General features: G+C 35.6%; 1 protein-coding gene across 1 annotated transcript in view; it reads left to right on the top strand.

Moving 5' to 3' along the window:
* LOC147394201 (ATP phosphoribosyltransferase 1, chloroplastic-like) overlaps positions 1 to 7,993 on the top strand; it is a 28,801-nt gene extending 20,808 nt beyond the window's left edge. Inside the window, exons 7-11 of the mRNA XM_086453113.1 lie at positions 3,195 to 3,296; positions 3,941 to 4,054; positions 4,129 to 4,209; positions 6,484 to 6,603; positions 7,439 to 7,993. Coding sequence (XP_086309239.1) covers positions 3,195 to 3,296; positions 3,941 to 4,054; positions 4,129 to 4,209; positions 6,484 to 6,603; positions 7,439 to 7,534 — 513 coding nt within the window. The 3' untranslated portion in view covers positions 7,535 to 7,993. The remainder of the gene's footprint in view (positions 1 to 3,194; positions 3,297 to 3,940; positions 4,055 to 4,128; positions 4,210 to 6,483; positions 6,604 to 7,438) is intronic.
* Positions 7,994 to 15,580: the final 7,587 nt, after the last annotated feature.

The following is a 15,580-nucleotide window of genomic DNA, read 5'->3' as shown; positions in this document are numbered from 1 at the left end:
AAGTGTGAAAATTAAGATCAGCAGCATTCCTCTAGACGGACACATAAGTACCTGAGTGTCAAAGAGTGGACAACAATAATAATATATATGAAAATGAGAGTAATAATTTCCTTTGCTGTTTGTTGGGACATTTGGAAAGAAAACAATCATCATGTATTCAAGGGACGTTAGCATTCGATTTAAGAAATCATAATATCCTTTTTTTTGTTGGATATTGCAGGGTATCCCCACACCCTTTACTTTTCATGTAAAGTACAAAAAATATTTAAAGGAGTTCTCTTTGAAGCTGTTCTGTTTAGATGGGATCAAGTTTGTAATATAAGAGATTCTTAGTTAGTCTTGGGCATTGGGTCACCGTATGCTGCAAATTAGTCTTTCATATTTTTTCCATTGTTCATGCCACTTTTTTGGTTTGGTCATTGTGATCCCCAGTTTCTCGTATAATATATTTTTACTTAGCAAAAAAAATAAAAATGTCTTATTAACAACATACACCTTAATATGTAAAATACATGGTTAATGGGCAAATTATTGAGTACTATACTTACGTGTTATTATATTTTTATTTTTGAATATGATGATATATAGATGCCTAACCAATCCTAATCCATTTCTTCTTAAAAATGAATATCACATGTAATTTACAAGTCCTTTCTACAAGAAATATATAGTTTTTTTTATTATATTTATAAATTTTATCAATATTTCTAGAATACTTTTTAAAAAAATTAAAGAATATTTTGGTCAAAATAAAAATAAAAAATGTCAGTTGAATTTATTGTCGGGCCATGTGAAATAAAAATATTTGTATATATTTTGTGGAAATATGTCAAAATTAATACCATTGTTGTAATTGTCCCCAATATCATTACAACTCTTTCCTTAACATGAAATCCTTGTTTTTTTTTTTTGGTCATATATCTGGAAATAAAAGAGTAAATAACCAAGTTGATGCATTCAAACATTTTGGGAGTGAGCCTAGGAGAAATATCAATTTTTACTGAATGGAGGTTTTGAAGTGAGATATACAAGAAAGTGCATGACGTTCTCGGGGCTAGGTCGCTTGGCTGATGAGTAGTACTGAGATGCCATTGTCATGACTTCCTGCTAACATGATCATCTCCTAAAGTATTTATGGGTTGTCCTTTCTACTAAATAAGTGCTATTCTGATGTCCACGTCTTTCTTTGTGGTCGTTCGTTGGGGATAGAAGCACCTTCATTTCTCTTATGTATAGATTGTTGGCATGATGGAGATGCTTATGGTTTTATGAATATTTGAGCCATCAAACTAGGGCTTGTGTGAGCACCTTCACTGTCATCCCCACTTGTCCTCATTTTTCTGACTAGAGTAGGCACCTCGCCAAATGTTTTCTATTCCATAGTCTTGGGCACCAAACTTCACTTTAGACACTTTCATTTCTCTTATGGATAGATGATATATTTGTTTTCATAGTAGAGACGCTTGTCAGTTTGTTCTTTTTTTCTCTAAGGTGTGCCAACGGCCTTCTATATACCAAGTAGTATCTAATGGGACTTGGAGAAACCATCCCATTGAGAATCTCTAATCAGTCTCTACTTTTTTTTGCAATCCAAATAAGAATAGTGAACAAGACTTAGAGAAGTTGCTCTTGTCAGCACTATCCTTTCCTCTATGCATATATACTAAGACTTCTCTATGGCTAGTTTCCTACCAAATAATCAATAATTGGATCCCATGTGGCTTTGGACTGGAAACTAACTCCTAACAACAGAACTAGAGAATTAGAAGGAAAGATCCTACATCACACACCCTCGTTAAAGTTTCTATCTCCACCTCTTTTGACTCTTTGACTTTGCTTTTAGTTAAATTGATCCTCAAGCCTGAGATGACCTTAAGGTAGCAAATAGAACCTATCAAAAACCTCAAAGCAGATTGGGAGGCCCCACAATTAATAGTGTCTGCTACAACTGAAGTTGAGAAATATTTTGATTATCTCTAGTCACTTTGAACACCTCAAGGCTCATCTTTTGAGGTCTTTAGACATCCTCATACCTAGTGATTTTATCACCAGAATAAAGGTAATAGGGAGAAAGGGTGCTCAATTGTCTTAATTTCCAAGAACTTTTGGAGTAAATCATAAGAATATTGTTCAAGAAAATAGAGACAGTGTGAATGAGACACACATAAGAGTCACTTCCTGCATTTTTAATGTGAAACGTACATCAAGCCAACAATCAAGGATTCCAGTGAAAATTTTGTAATTATTTAGAATGGACTAGATACCAACGCTCCCTAAACTCCTAGTATTTCACATACTTCCCTCTCCGTCATGCATCAATTTCTCCCCATAACTCGGTCGTCCCATCATATTATTTAAAAACCCCAATTCTCATGGTTGTAGGATTTATTCAAGTTTTGATCTAGCAGGCAATGTGTAGAATGCTTTAGTTCTTGGTTTTGCATGGTCATGATTATCTTAGAAGGGAAAAGTGGATTGGATAATAATTATTTTGAGCATGTTAACAGGATTCATTCAGCCAACCTGAAATTTATGGGATATGGGTTTTGATGATAATGATGATGATGGTGCAACAACAACAAAACTTTAGCTCAAGGATTTTGGGTTGCTACCCCTATTCCAGTCTTTCCAGACTCCAAAGCCAATTCTTCTGTTATTGAAAGTGAGTTAATATAAGCTTTCACTATCTCCATCCCCCCTCACCCCCCACCCCCACCTAAAAAAAAAGACGACTTAACACTAAATGACTAGGGCACTTCTGTTTGTTTTTGCACTTCCAAATGCTGGGAACTTCTGAGCTAAAAGTCTGAAGTCCTTTTTGGTATATTTACTTCTCACAACATGCCAGCCTCTATATGCCCTTCATTTGGTTGCCCTTAATACAAAACCTTTCTTTATGACTGTTTGTTATATCTCTGTTAACTGCATTACATAGGAAGCTGGATCATGTTAGGCTAGTGATACATACCATTTGATTTGAAATCAGACATGATCTCGTATCTGAAATATCTGATCTCTCTCCTTTCTGACCTAATATCAGCATTTTTAACAGCCTATCCAGTAATAATTTAGTGTAGGTTGTGTTTCTTAGATGTGTTGTGCCTGGTACATTTCAACTTACTTTTGCTAATCTATCTATTCTGGGCTATATTTCATTGTATGTGGCTAACCAAGCATTTTTCTGTGTGTCTTAGATGGGTATAGCAGATGCTATTTTGGACCTTGTGAGTAGTGGAACAACATTGCGCGAAAATAACTTGAAAGAAATTGAAGGTGGAATTGTCTTAGAAAGCCAGGTAAATCTCTTAGTCCCTCTTCATTTCAAACATTGAACTAAATAGGGTTGTGACCATGGTTTCAAATCTTGGTTTGACATCTCGTCTTGTTAATGGACGAGTCTGAGTTGTCTCAAATGAGTCAACTCGTCTTGAACGAGATGAACCCTTTAACTCGGTTTATAATTATTTACTCATGTATACCTCATGTATACTTAAGAATATTATAATTTTTATTATTATTTATAAAATGAGGTTGATTAGAAGATATTTAATCATAAAATCATATTTTATTTAGATAATATGTATTAAATTAAAAAAAATTAATTATTTTAATTAAGAAATAATAAATCCCGGTTGAATCAGCCTAGTTTTACTGATTCGGACGAGATTTTCAAAATCTTGGCTGTGTCATCTCATTTATCTTGTGAGATTCCGCACGCCTTGTCTATCCATCTCATTTATGGACGATACCGAGATGACTTGGGCTTGTCATCTCGGTCTTGCATGAGATTTAAAACCATGATTATGGCTAACTACTATTTATTAGAGGATCTTGACCCTGGTGGTAAAGAAAATTGTCTTGTATTTTTGGCTTTAACACATCTTGGCTACTCTAAATCTTTTTATGAATCTTCTTTCCTAAGAGTTGAAATGTTTTTCAGGCTGTTCTTGTTGCAAGCAAAAATTCTATGATTCAGCGTGAAGGTGTCTTGGATATTACACACGAAATTCTTGAAAGACTAGAGGCACATTTGAGGGCTGTTGATCAGTTCACGGTGGGCATCTTAGTTGCTTATTTTGATTTGTTTTTCTGTGAAATTTTCTGTCTTATTTGCACTCTTGATGATAGGTAACTGCAAATATGAGGGGAAGTAGTGCAGAGGAAGTAGCTGAGAGAGTTTTAAGCCAGCCATCGTTAACTGGGTTGCAGGTATGGGTTTAGAAGGAAAGCTACTTGTTTTCTCCATTATTTCTTGGATAAAGAAATCACAGACCGTGATGTTAAGCCGAAGTTTTGAGTGGACAAATTGAGTGCTCTGAATTACATGATCAAAACTCTGTCTCTCTTTCTATTGTTGTCATTTGTTTTATGTATTGTTGAAATAGTTGTCATTCTGTGTTTTAATTGTCGAGGCGTGAGGCAAGGTGTTCTAACCTCATGAGAATATTTTTTTTTAAATTAATAAATAAATAGCAAAAACTTCAAAAACTAGAAAATCATGGGAAAATATAGCAAAAAGGATAATTCAAAATTTCACATTCCAAAGTTTATATCAAAATTCATTTTCCGAATTCATCAAAAATCAAATTAAATTGCACCACATCCATAGTTTCAATTTTTTCAACTAATGTTTTAGTCCCTCAGACAACAAACAACGCTTTGAGTGTAACATCAATCTGACTAAAAATACATAACACGACTTTAGTACTAGAAGAAGCAAAACAGTACGTTCGGCAGAGAGAAAAATGTAGAAATAGGAAGAAACAAGAGCTAGTGGAAGAAGAGCCAGAGTTTGATATATATATTTTTTAATGGGTTGAGCTAGACTATGACGTGTAAATTGAATTTATAACAGGAACAATGCTATAATAAAATCTATTATACAATGATATTGTGAAGCATGCACCATATAATAAAATCATAAAGGGTAAACTTTTTTTGTTGGTGGAAATTGAATAAAGATTTTGATTTGGTGTTCTTCGAGGATCTTGTTTTCAAATGGTATGTGTTATGTTCTATTTCGATCTGAGCCCTATTGTACTTCTTTGTTTACTGTATTTTCTTTCTTTCTTTTTTTTGATAAGTAAAATATTATTGATGCGAGGACAAAGAGTCCTCAAAAGATGACAAGCGACAACTACTCCCTTGTTACAATTTCCCATCTAAACAGAAAATCTTCAAAGAAGAAGCACCTAAACTCCTTAAACTGCTTACACCAAAAGAATAACAAACCAAATATATTGAAAATAAGTTCTTGTAAGTTACTTTCCTTCCTGTCAAATGAGCACATATTCCTTTCTTTCCACAAATCTGCGTTAACCTCCACAGAATCTTCAACTTGCCAGAAAAAGAAGGGGACTTCCGACTGAAAAGGAGTGGAACAACCAAACTAGGTTGGCACCACGGGACCTTAAATAAGTAAAGAAAATTGGACCAAACACAAAAAACCACCTCACAATGGATAAAAAGTGCTCCACAAACTCACCACTCGCTTCACACATACAACAATAATCAATCAAGATGAGACCCTTACATTTTAAAAGATCGATCGTTGGAAGCTTATTCAAGGTCTCCAACCACAAGAAAAATGATACTTTTGAAGGAACCTTAGAACTCCAAATCAATGAAGAAGGGAAACACGTTTCTTGAGTACCTTCAAGTAACGAATACAGAGATTTGATAGAGAAGCGATCATCACTATTTCCTTTCCAAATCCTGCATCCACGGTATACAACAAAAGACCCGTTGAAGTTAACAAATCAACGATAGAGACTGCGTCCTCGACCAGTCTTCTCCTAGGAACCAAGAAGGCTGAGACATACATTCCTTTTCTCATAGATAACATGTTCAAATTGGGAAACAGAAAATGTAGAGGGGTATCACTACACCACCGGTCCTCCCAAAAAAGAACACGATCACCTCTTCTCACTTCATAGTGAATATGATCTCCCAAGGAAGCTACCAACTTAGAAGTACCTCTCCAAACACGACACCCAAAAGGAAGTCTACTTGGCTTGCAGTCCCAGCCAAGATGATCCTCCCCAAACTTAGCAACTACCGAAATGCCTCCAGAGTAAGTCATTTTCAATACCAAAACACCAAAGCCATTTCCTTAGCAACGCTCTATTCATAGACCTAAACCTCTTAATCCCAAGACCACCTAGTTTCCTAGGACGACACACTAACTTCCAATTAACCAACTTCCGATTGTCACTCCTAACATGCCAGAGAAAATCTCTCACCAACTTTTCCAATTGAGATTCCACATTACTAGGCATTACAAACAATGAGAGAAAATGTGTCGGAATACTGGTCAATGTGCTCCTAATCAACATCAACTTCCCCCCATTGTTCAACTTTTTGTACTAGAAGGGGTTCATCTCATCTTCCTGTTTGAAAGAAATTTATAACAAAAAAAAAAAAAAAGGGTGTACTATCGTATTTTCAAGTGCTACCCTGATTTCTTATGTTATTTATTTGCAGGGACCCACGGTAAGTCCAGTGTTTTGCAAGCGTAATGGAAGAGTCTCAACGGACTACTATGCAATTGTCATTTGTGTACCCAAAAAGGCACTCTACAAGTCTGTTCAGCAGCTGAGGGCGGTGAGTCAAACTTCCTCATTTACATATTAATATTTTGGGTAATTTAATTTCAACACTCCCCTCTGGTTTTAGTGCATGTTGTAAGATACTCTCCTGTGTTTTCAAAATGATGACAGCCAAAAACCCTTGATATTCCCCCTCCCCCCACATAAAAAAAAATACAGCAGAAAAAAGCACACACATGCTTCAACCTTAGGTTTTGGTGACAAGATCACCATGTGTTCTCTGCATGATTTGATTAACTACTTGATTTTATCTAATGATTTGTCTTCTAAATCTATGAAAGTAAAATATATAAAGTTTTTTTTTTTATCCTAGATGATTTTGCCAAATAAATCAAGGGTTGAAGACAATCATTTTTTTTAATCTTTTTTTTGGGGGGTGGGGGATAAAGGGTTGCCAAATGAATCAAAATCTCCTGAAGGATTGAAGGGGTTGAAGACGAGGTCATTTTTGGTTTATCTTAGAGAAGACCATGGTCAAGGGGTATATCATCGGTTTGAAATGCAGGGGTTATCTCAAAATATTCACACCCAGAAGGTTATGCGTAAATTTAACTTTTTTGCTTATCTAATTGTTGGTTAAAATCACTTAATCTAGTTAAAGGTAAAACTAAGAAAGCCTTTGCTATGTGTCATACCTGTTGGCATGGAACCGATATTTTCAGGACCACTGCCTTCGTAACTTGAATCTATCTCTGTTTGTTTTTTAATTTTTCCCTTCTCTGCCTCTTTTACAATTGGAGTGATTTACTTATTGCACCCACCGAAACAGTGAAGTTTCTTAATCTGCCTCAGCAAATCTTTTGCTTAATATATACTATGGATCAATACAGATTGGAGGAAGTGGAGTTTTGATTTCTCCTTTGACCTACATTTTTGATGAAGAAACTCCAAAGTGGCGTGATCTTCTTGTGAAACTTGGGCTTTAATAGTCTGCTGTGCTGACTTCTTCAGTTGTGAAGTTATTCTGCATCTGTTTTTTGGTAAGCAGTAAATGGAGAGTGTGTCTTGAGCTTTTCAAAATTTTGCTTACTTCTCCTCCAAGGAGAAGACCTACAAAAAACTTCTTTGGAATGCACTGGATATCTCAAAAAGGCCCAAATACAGGAACAACAGCTTGTCATCTCCAAATGTAGATGTGTTATTTCAGGTTTTTAATGAAAACTTATTTACGAAGATCTTTGTTTTTAACTCTTAATAGTTTAGTCAAATTTGTTTGAACTACTGGGATCCAATTTTTTTCTTTTGTAATTTAAGTTTTGGCTGCTCAGATAGTTGTAGGCTGAGCACAGGTAGTTGACAAATAACGGAGTTTATTATTCATGCTTTAAGAACATCTCGGACTGTATCATGTTTTGTTGAAATAAAGTCATGAATGTTGTAATGGACTTCATTATGTTTTTAGCTTTCCTCAGCAAAACGGATGGTGGATCACATCTTCACAGGTTCATCACCGAAATGTTTATGGCCTGATGTTGATTAAGCTTGATGTTGATTAAGACATTGAATGCTAGAGTTGACAGCTTAAGAGGTAAGTGTAACCTTCATTAATGATATTTCTAGTATTAGAAATGAGATTACTTGCTTCTTCATGTTGTTATTTTTAAAGCCTAGACAGAGCTGCCACCTTATACATAATAGTGGGTCAGAGAAGATTTGTTGATATCTTTGTGCAGATTGCAGAATCCTTCAATTAGCTTAGTCTTTGAGTGGGTTTCCATTGTTGAAGTTGACGATCATAGCCTCATGAAATCAGAAAATAATTGGTTACCATACAAATTGCCTAACTTGAACCAACATTGTCTTGATCCATAGAGTAAAATAATCGATTTTTGTATCATTAGCCCAAGATTTCTTGATGCTTGCAGACGTGATTCAACCACATTTATTCCTCATTATGTTTTTAAGGACCAATGATTTTAGATTGGGTGCAGCTTGGACGAGTTGGTTGTTCTTGCACGTAAACATATTTTTGGACAAATCAATGTGTTTTGCTACATGTATGGTAAAACGATAAAATCTGTGGACTAGCAAAGATCCTCTATAATGGTTTAGTAAAGATCCTTGGAAAAATTTAGCCATGACTTAGCTTCGATAAGTGTTTTTATATGGCTTACTTGTTGAAACTTTTCATTACATGCAAATGATAGCAGACACAACTTTGTTATGTTTCTCACTTTCAAGAGATGAGAAAGGATTCGAAAAAAAAATGTACGTTCTTGTAAAAGATCAAGGAGTGTCATGACATCCAACATAATTGGCAAGGTCAAACTGCGAAATATGATGGTGAAGCTAAGATAAAACATTTGAGTGCCTTGCGAAGTTGATTAATTTCCAGGTGCTTTCTACACTTTTCTTTTGGGGTATTGTATAAGAAATTGTTGTGTGCTAATTCTGTGAATGTTGGAATGTGGTCATTGAGATGCAACAATTTAATTGGTACGTCTTGAAGATGATTGACACCACCCAATGTTCAACGGTCATATGATGACACTAAATCAGGGATTCAAGTAAGGCCAGTGCTGCATTAATCGTTTTTTGTTACTGGCTTGCATTACAAATTTCAAACTTGAGAATCAAAACCTCAGCGATATTAACGCCTTTAAATGATAATAATAATTTTTTTTTAAAAAAGTATATATATTAATAAGAGGACTGACTAGTTGCACACCACTAACTGTTGGTTGCACCACAATCTTAAAAAATCTTTTATTAATGTTTGAATTTTTATAACCTCTATTTTAATCTACTGCTTGCACACCAATACCTAATCTTTTAAGGTTTAAGATTTATTTTAACTTGTAATTTTGTATTATTTGCTCGTGCTCTACTTTGATCGTGTTTTGTGATTGAATTTGTTTGTGTTCTCTTTAGTTCTAATCAAATTAAGGTATTATTTTTTAAATTTTTGTTTAGAATTTACTTTGAACCTGTGGATTTCAAGAGAAAATAACTTTGTAAACATGGTTTTGAAATGAAAAAAATATTTCTTGCAAAAATTATTGAATTAACAATAATTTCTTTGGGCATAATTGAGAAAGAAAGGAAAAAAAAGAGTGCAACATTATTATTATTATTGTTGGATTGTAATCATCCAAATGGAGCACAAAGGGGATTTTTCAAGTGATAAAGTGCAATTGGTAATGGGTGGTGTGCAACTAGTTGGTCCCATTAATAAAACATGATATATATTTTTTTGGGTTGGTAAAGCCTGGGATAAACCAACCCAAATCCATCAAAACTCAAATAAATCCTATCTACCTAACTCAAATCATTTTCTAAAAACCTATCCAAGAGCCACACCATAACAAATCCTACACTTACCTTCATTTCTAACCAAACCATACCCTTCAAAGAACCATAATGCAAATGTATAAGGAAAATAAGGCATAAAAACCGAGTACTTGGAAACAAAGAGAGCATGGCAAAAATTAAAAAAAAAACGTACTTCAAGACCATCAAACCTCAAACCCATTTACCAACCCAATCAAATGACACACATTCATTTACCAATGAAACTATTCCCGAAAACCTCATCATGGAAATCAATCTATCTTGAATCTCCAACCTAAATTCTTGACCAATGGCCAACAAGCCTTACCCAACTCATACCTTCCCCGAATCTATTCAAACCTACTCTTACCATACCCAAATACAACAACCCATCGAAAGACTTAGCCCGACCACTCTTCGGAACCAACCTACCACCATAAATCCCCAACACCACAATCCTCAAACCCATCACCCGTTATCCTGAGCCAATCCAAATCTCATCCCCAAACAACATTCCCCAACCACTCTCCATATCTATCACCCAAACACCCAACCTAGCAACCATTCCTCATTAGAAAAATCACCTCCAAGTAACACCCTAAAAATCAAAATCCTCCCCACCCAAGCCCATGTCACCTCCATCAAAATCCATCCCCAAACCCCTCGAACAAGCCCCAACCAACACCAACATTTCATGCATACCCAAATCACCCACTTTACAACAATGAACCCACTCAATTAAGCCAAGACCATCCCATCCAAAAATTCATATAAAAAAAATGAAAGCGAGAGAGTTTATCTCAATCTACGCAGCAAATCACCAAAATCGGGCTACCTTAACCCCTAAAGTGGTGCTCCCAATCAACTCAAGTAAAGTCCCAAAAGGAAATGCTAAAGATTGTCCCAAGTCCTAGGCAAAAGCCAAGAAGAGAGACTGGAAATTAGTAGATGAAGCAAGCAAAAGAAAGAAAAAAAGAGAAATGAGGTGAGACATACCTTGATGCCGTAGCCACACTCTAAACTGCACCAGCCAAGGCGTCACAACTTCGCACTCCCAAAAGTTGAAGAAAATGGGTTGAGAAACAATGGACATCAAAGAAAAATGAAGAAAGAAGAAGAAGAGAGCAAGAAAAGGCGAAAAATAAAAATAAAAAAGAATCGAAGGAGTGAAAATGGAGAAGAAAGATGTTGAGCGGGTTTTAATGTTTAAAATTTCTTACTGGTCCGTGCTTCATGTACAGGTAAAAAACGTTAAGCTTCCTTTGTGTTGGGAGCATGAATAAAAATAATTTGTTAAAGCACAAGTAAATCAAGCCAGATCCAATCCGTATACCATATACGGATAAGTCAAACAAGTGGGGGATTCAAAAATCCCTTTTCGAGTTGCATTTTAAAACTAATCTGAATTTCAAAACTCATCAAACTTTAAACAAAATCTGAGATTTCAAACAAGCTTTGTGCTTCAAAAGGCCAACCCTGTCAGTCCTCGTGCTTAGGTGGCCATTTTATACAAATTCATCAATTCACTCAGTGTTTTTCAATTGTTTTTTGACAAACTTTTTGGACCCACACAAATGGGGTTCTAATATAATTTTTACAGTTCTTTACACGTAATTCCTACAAAAAGGGACAGGTATAAACACCCCAATTTACACAGGTCAATCTTAAGAAAGCCCATAAAAATGTATTTTTCAATCAGAAGGTCAACAAGGCTAATTTTCTAAAAATGTCTTTCACATCCTCAAAAGACCTATGGGCCTTGTTTTCAAAAACAAATAAAATCCTAAGGGCTCATAAATAAATCTTTTTCCTTCACAACCATGCATTCATCCCAACCCATTGCTAAATGACGAACCTAGGTCCACCATTCAAAGCCCAATTCTCTAAAAACCGTTCCTAAAAATCCTACCGAGCCAACCCCAAAGTTTCCTTATCTAATCAAACCCAATCAAATTGTTAACCATTTTCCAACTTACCCACCCCTAAAGTCATACCTAAGTCCATCTCTAACTAAGGTCCAAATCCAACAGTATCCTAAAAATTCAATCCACGTCCATTGATCGAAGTCGATAAAACCTCAATAGTCCATTCTCACAAGAGGTAGAGACATATCATCACCACCATCAACCTCCCAAATCTAATCTACCTAACCCCATCATGACCCTCGATAGCTACACACATCACTCCCCCCACCACACCATATGTCATTACATAACTCAATCATTCTCATCCAAAATCTCATCACAAGTTGCCCCCATGCTACATTATTCCCCATTCTCTTAATCAACTTATGTAACCTACACCTTCATACTTCTTTGTCACATGTCAAAACTACACTCACCTCCTAAAATCAAACCATCTAACTTCTTAAATTAACCGTGTTCTCAACCTAACGCCACACTCACTAACTTAATCATCACTCAACCTAGGTTATGAGTTGTCTAACAAACCCATTTCAATCTTATCCATGGGTATGAGGCAAACGTAACCCATTTACCCCTCCTTAAACTCAAATTCCAAATCTTTCATGCCTAAAACTCATGTCGTCCTCCACTACCTTCTACCTTTAAAAGTCATCCCAAATACTTATAAACCTCCTTTTTAGTTGAAAAACTCATGCTATCAAACCCCCTCTTTCAACCTAAAACTCTACAAAATTCTTATCCATCTCACCTTCCCTTTCTCTTCTCTAAAACGGACTAACATAAACACTTCATCAAGAACTTAAGAAGAAGAAGAAATGAAAATACAAGCTTCAAGGTGGGTGTAGAATAGGATATTAAATTAAGTAATTTCCCCTTTCTCCCCTTTCCATCTTCCTCTCCTATCTCTCCCTTATTAAATTTTGTTTTAGAAAGCCTTATGATGTAATGAACACCTCCCCTACTCTTAGTAGATTGGACTTCGGTTCAATCAAAATTATAGGGGTTGAAGCCATCTTCAAAACAAAAAATTATTTTAAACCACACACACTTTGCACCCATAACAAAAAACCTATTTTTAGGCTAAAGATAATTGGCCCCTCCTTATTCTATAAGAGTAGGTCCATAATCACAAAAGCCAATACTTTTTAAAATTGTGTGATTTTAAGACAAGACATGTGTAGGGTTAATCTCTCTCAATGAGGTAACTCTCATGATCTAAGCCAATATTAAATCCCCTTACATATAAGGGTACAAATCATTTTTATCGATATTCTTTATTTTATTTTAAAACTAATCATGTTTTCAAAGTTACCACATAAAGTAGAGAGAGAGGTGCCTAACACTTTTCCCAATCTCTAATCGAATCCTTACCTAGATCTTAGGTAGATCGATGTTATATCCATACGAGAGTTACTAGTTTTTCTTAAATTAAAATTTTAAAACAATTATCCAAGTGGAAATTCACACCCTTTTTCAAAAATGAATAATTGTTATTCTAATCCATATAGTATCAATATTTTATAAACTTGAAAATTGCATAGCTACAACTGGCGACTCCACTAGGGAAGCCAGGTTCAACCTTCTTTTTGACTTTACCATTTTAGAAAAAATAAAAATATATTTTACTTCTTTTCTAACTTTGTTTATTGTTTTTATTTTTTGTATGTGAGAATGTTGTAATGTTTACATATTTTCTCATTTTCTTGAGAGACAAATGCTTGTAAGGGGTTGATATATTTTCTTTTAAAAAACACACATGTATTTGCACTCACGTAACCCATAGCACAAACCTCCTTACCTATAAAAATGTTAAATTTGGATGCTTAGTAGTTCCATAGCTCGAAGACCTTGAAGCCCAAGTTATAAGCAAATTCTCGTTGATAAGTTCAAGAAGGCACACTTGTATAGAACTTAGGTTTTGTTTATTATATCTTTCTCTTAGTTGGAAGGGAATAAATTCTTTTTTACATTATGGATTTCAACTGCTCAAACAATGTAGTCGAATACGAAGCTATGATACTTGATTGACCATTGATGCACAAATTCAAGACTTGCCTATGATAAAGAACTCTCTGTTGGTGGTTTCACAACTTCAAGGATGGTAGCATGTGAAAGAAGATCATTTGAATCCATACATTCAAAAAGCCATCAGATTGTTAGCCTTTTTTGTAAAGAGACAATGTAACAAGTTTCGCGGAGAAATAATGCACATGCTAATTCTTTATCTATAACTACGGTAAAGTTCCAAATGGCCTCAATAGACAAGCAAGTTTTTATTAAGGTGCCCCAAAAACGTAGTAGCACTCAGTTTGAATGAGAAGATTGCCAAGAACAAAACAGTGAAGAGGTTCTAGTTACAAGTGAGAATCGGGAAGTAATGTGATTTTCTATCGTATACGATTAATTGGACAAGGGGACTCTTTCGAAGGATGAAGCCAAAGAAAAATACCTAACAATATGAGAAGTCAACTACATTATCATTAGGGGATTGTTCTACAAGTGAGGTTTTGCTGGGATATTCTTACGTTGAATCACTCATACAGAAGGGATTACAGTGATGCACGAATTACATGAGAGAATGTGTGGAAAATATTACAGAATTAATTACAGCATATTTTCTTTACCTTTTCAATCCTTCTAATTAGTTGTAATCCCCTAATTTTAGGATAGTTTCCTATTTCTGTATTTTCTGTAATTAGTTGTAATATCCTTGTAATTAGTTGTAATCCCCTAATTCTAGGATAGTTTCTTATTTCTGTGTTTTGGATAACTCATGGCAATGCCCAACCTTTCTGTATATATATGCATTCTTAATCAATAGAAAAATCAAGTCATTGTCTCTCAATATTCCTCTTTCTATTTCAACATGGTATCAAGAGCCTAATCTTCTTGGACATATTATCCTCTGTTTTTTTTCCAGAAACACCACAATCAGCATCCTCAATGGCTTCCGATGCGACCTCCCCCTCCACTACCGATCCTATCACCATCCAAAACTCCCAGGATCCTCAACATTCTCTCCTTACAATCAATCTTTCAAATATCACCAAACTGTCATCCACCAATTATCTCACATGGAGCCATCAAATTCAATCTCTTCTTGAAGGTTATGATCTTCATCACTTCATTGATGGCACTCATACTCCACCACCACCCACCGTCACCGTCAATGGTGTTGCATCCCCAAATCTGGCATACACAACCTGGAAACGTCAGGATCGTCTCATTTTTAGTGCTCTCCTTGGTGCTATCTCTGTTTCATTGCAACCACTTATTGCTCGCACCACCACTTCCCTTGATGCATGGCAGACCTTAGCTAATACCTACGCCAAACCATCTCGTGGTCACATTAAACAATTGAAGGAACAATTAAAGCAGTGTAAAAAGGGCTCAAAATCAATTAGTGAATATATGCAGGCAATAAAGACTCGTGCCGATGAACTTGCTCTTCTGGGGAAGCCAGTTGATGATGAGGATCTTATTGATCGGGTTCTTGAAGGACTCAGTAATGAGTACAAATCAGTCATTGATGCAATTAATGCCCGTGACACGCCAATTTCTTTTGCTGAACTCCATGAGAAACTTCTCAACAAAGAAGCATCTCTTCAAACCACTCAACCATCTTCTCTATCACTACCAGCAACAGCAAATTCCACAGCCTTCCGGAATCGTCAAAATTGGCGTCCACCAACCAACAATCCACAACAGCCAGGCCATACCACTGTGCTTTCTCCTCATGATCAACGCCAACCCAAACCTTATTTGGGTCGTTGTCAA

The sequence above is a fragment of the Akebia trifoliata genome, chromosome 9 (genome assembly GCF_017979445.1).
Source record: "Akebia trifoliata isolate Shusen 1 chromosome 9, ASM1797944v1, whole genome shotgun sequence".
NCBI lineage: Eukaryota > Viridiplantae > Streptophyta > Magnoliopsida > Ranunculales > Lardizabalaceae > Akebia > Akebia trifoliata.
The sequence above is the reverse complement of the archived record's forward strand: the minus strand, read 5'-3'. Positions and strand labels throughout refer to the sequence as shown.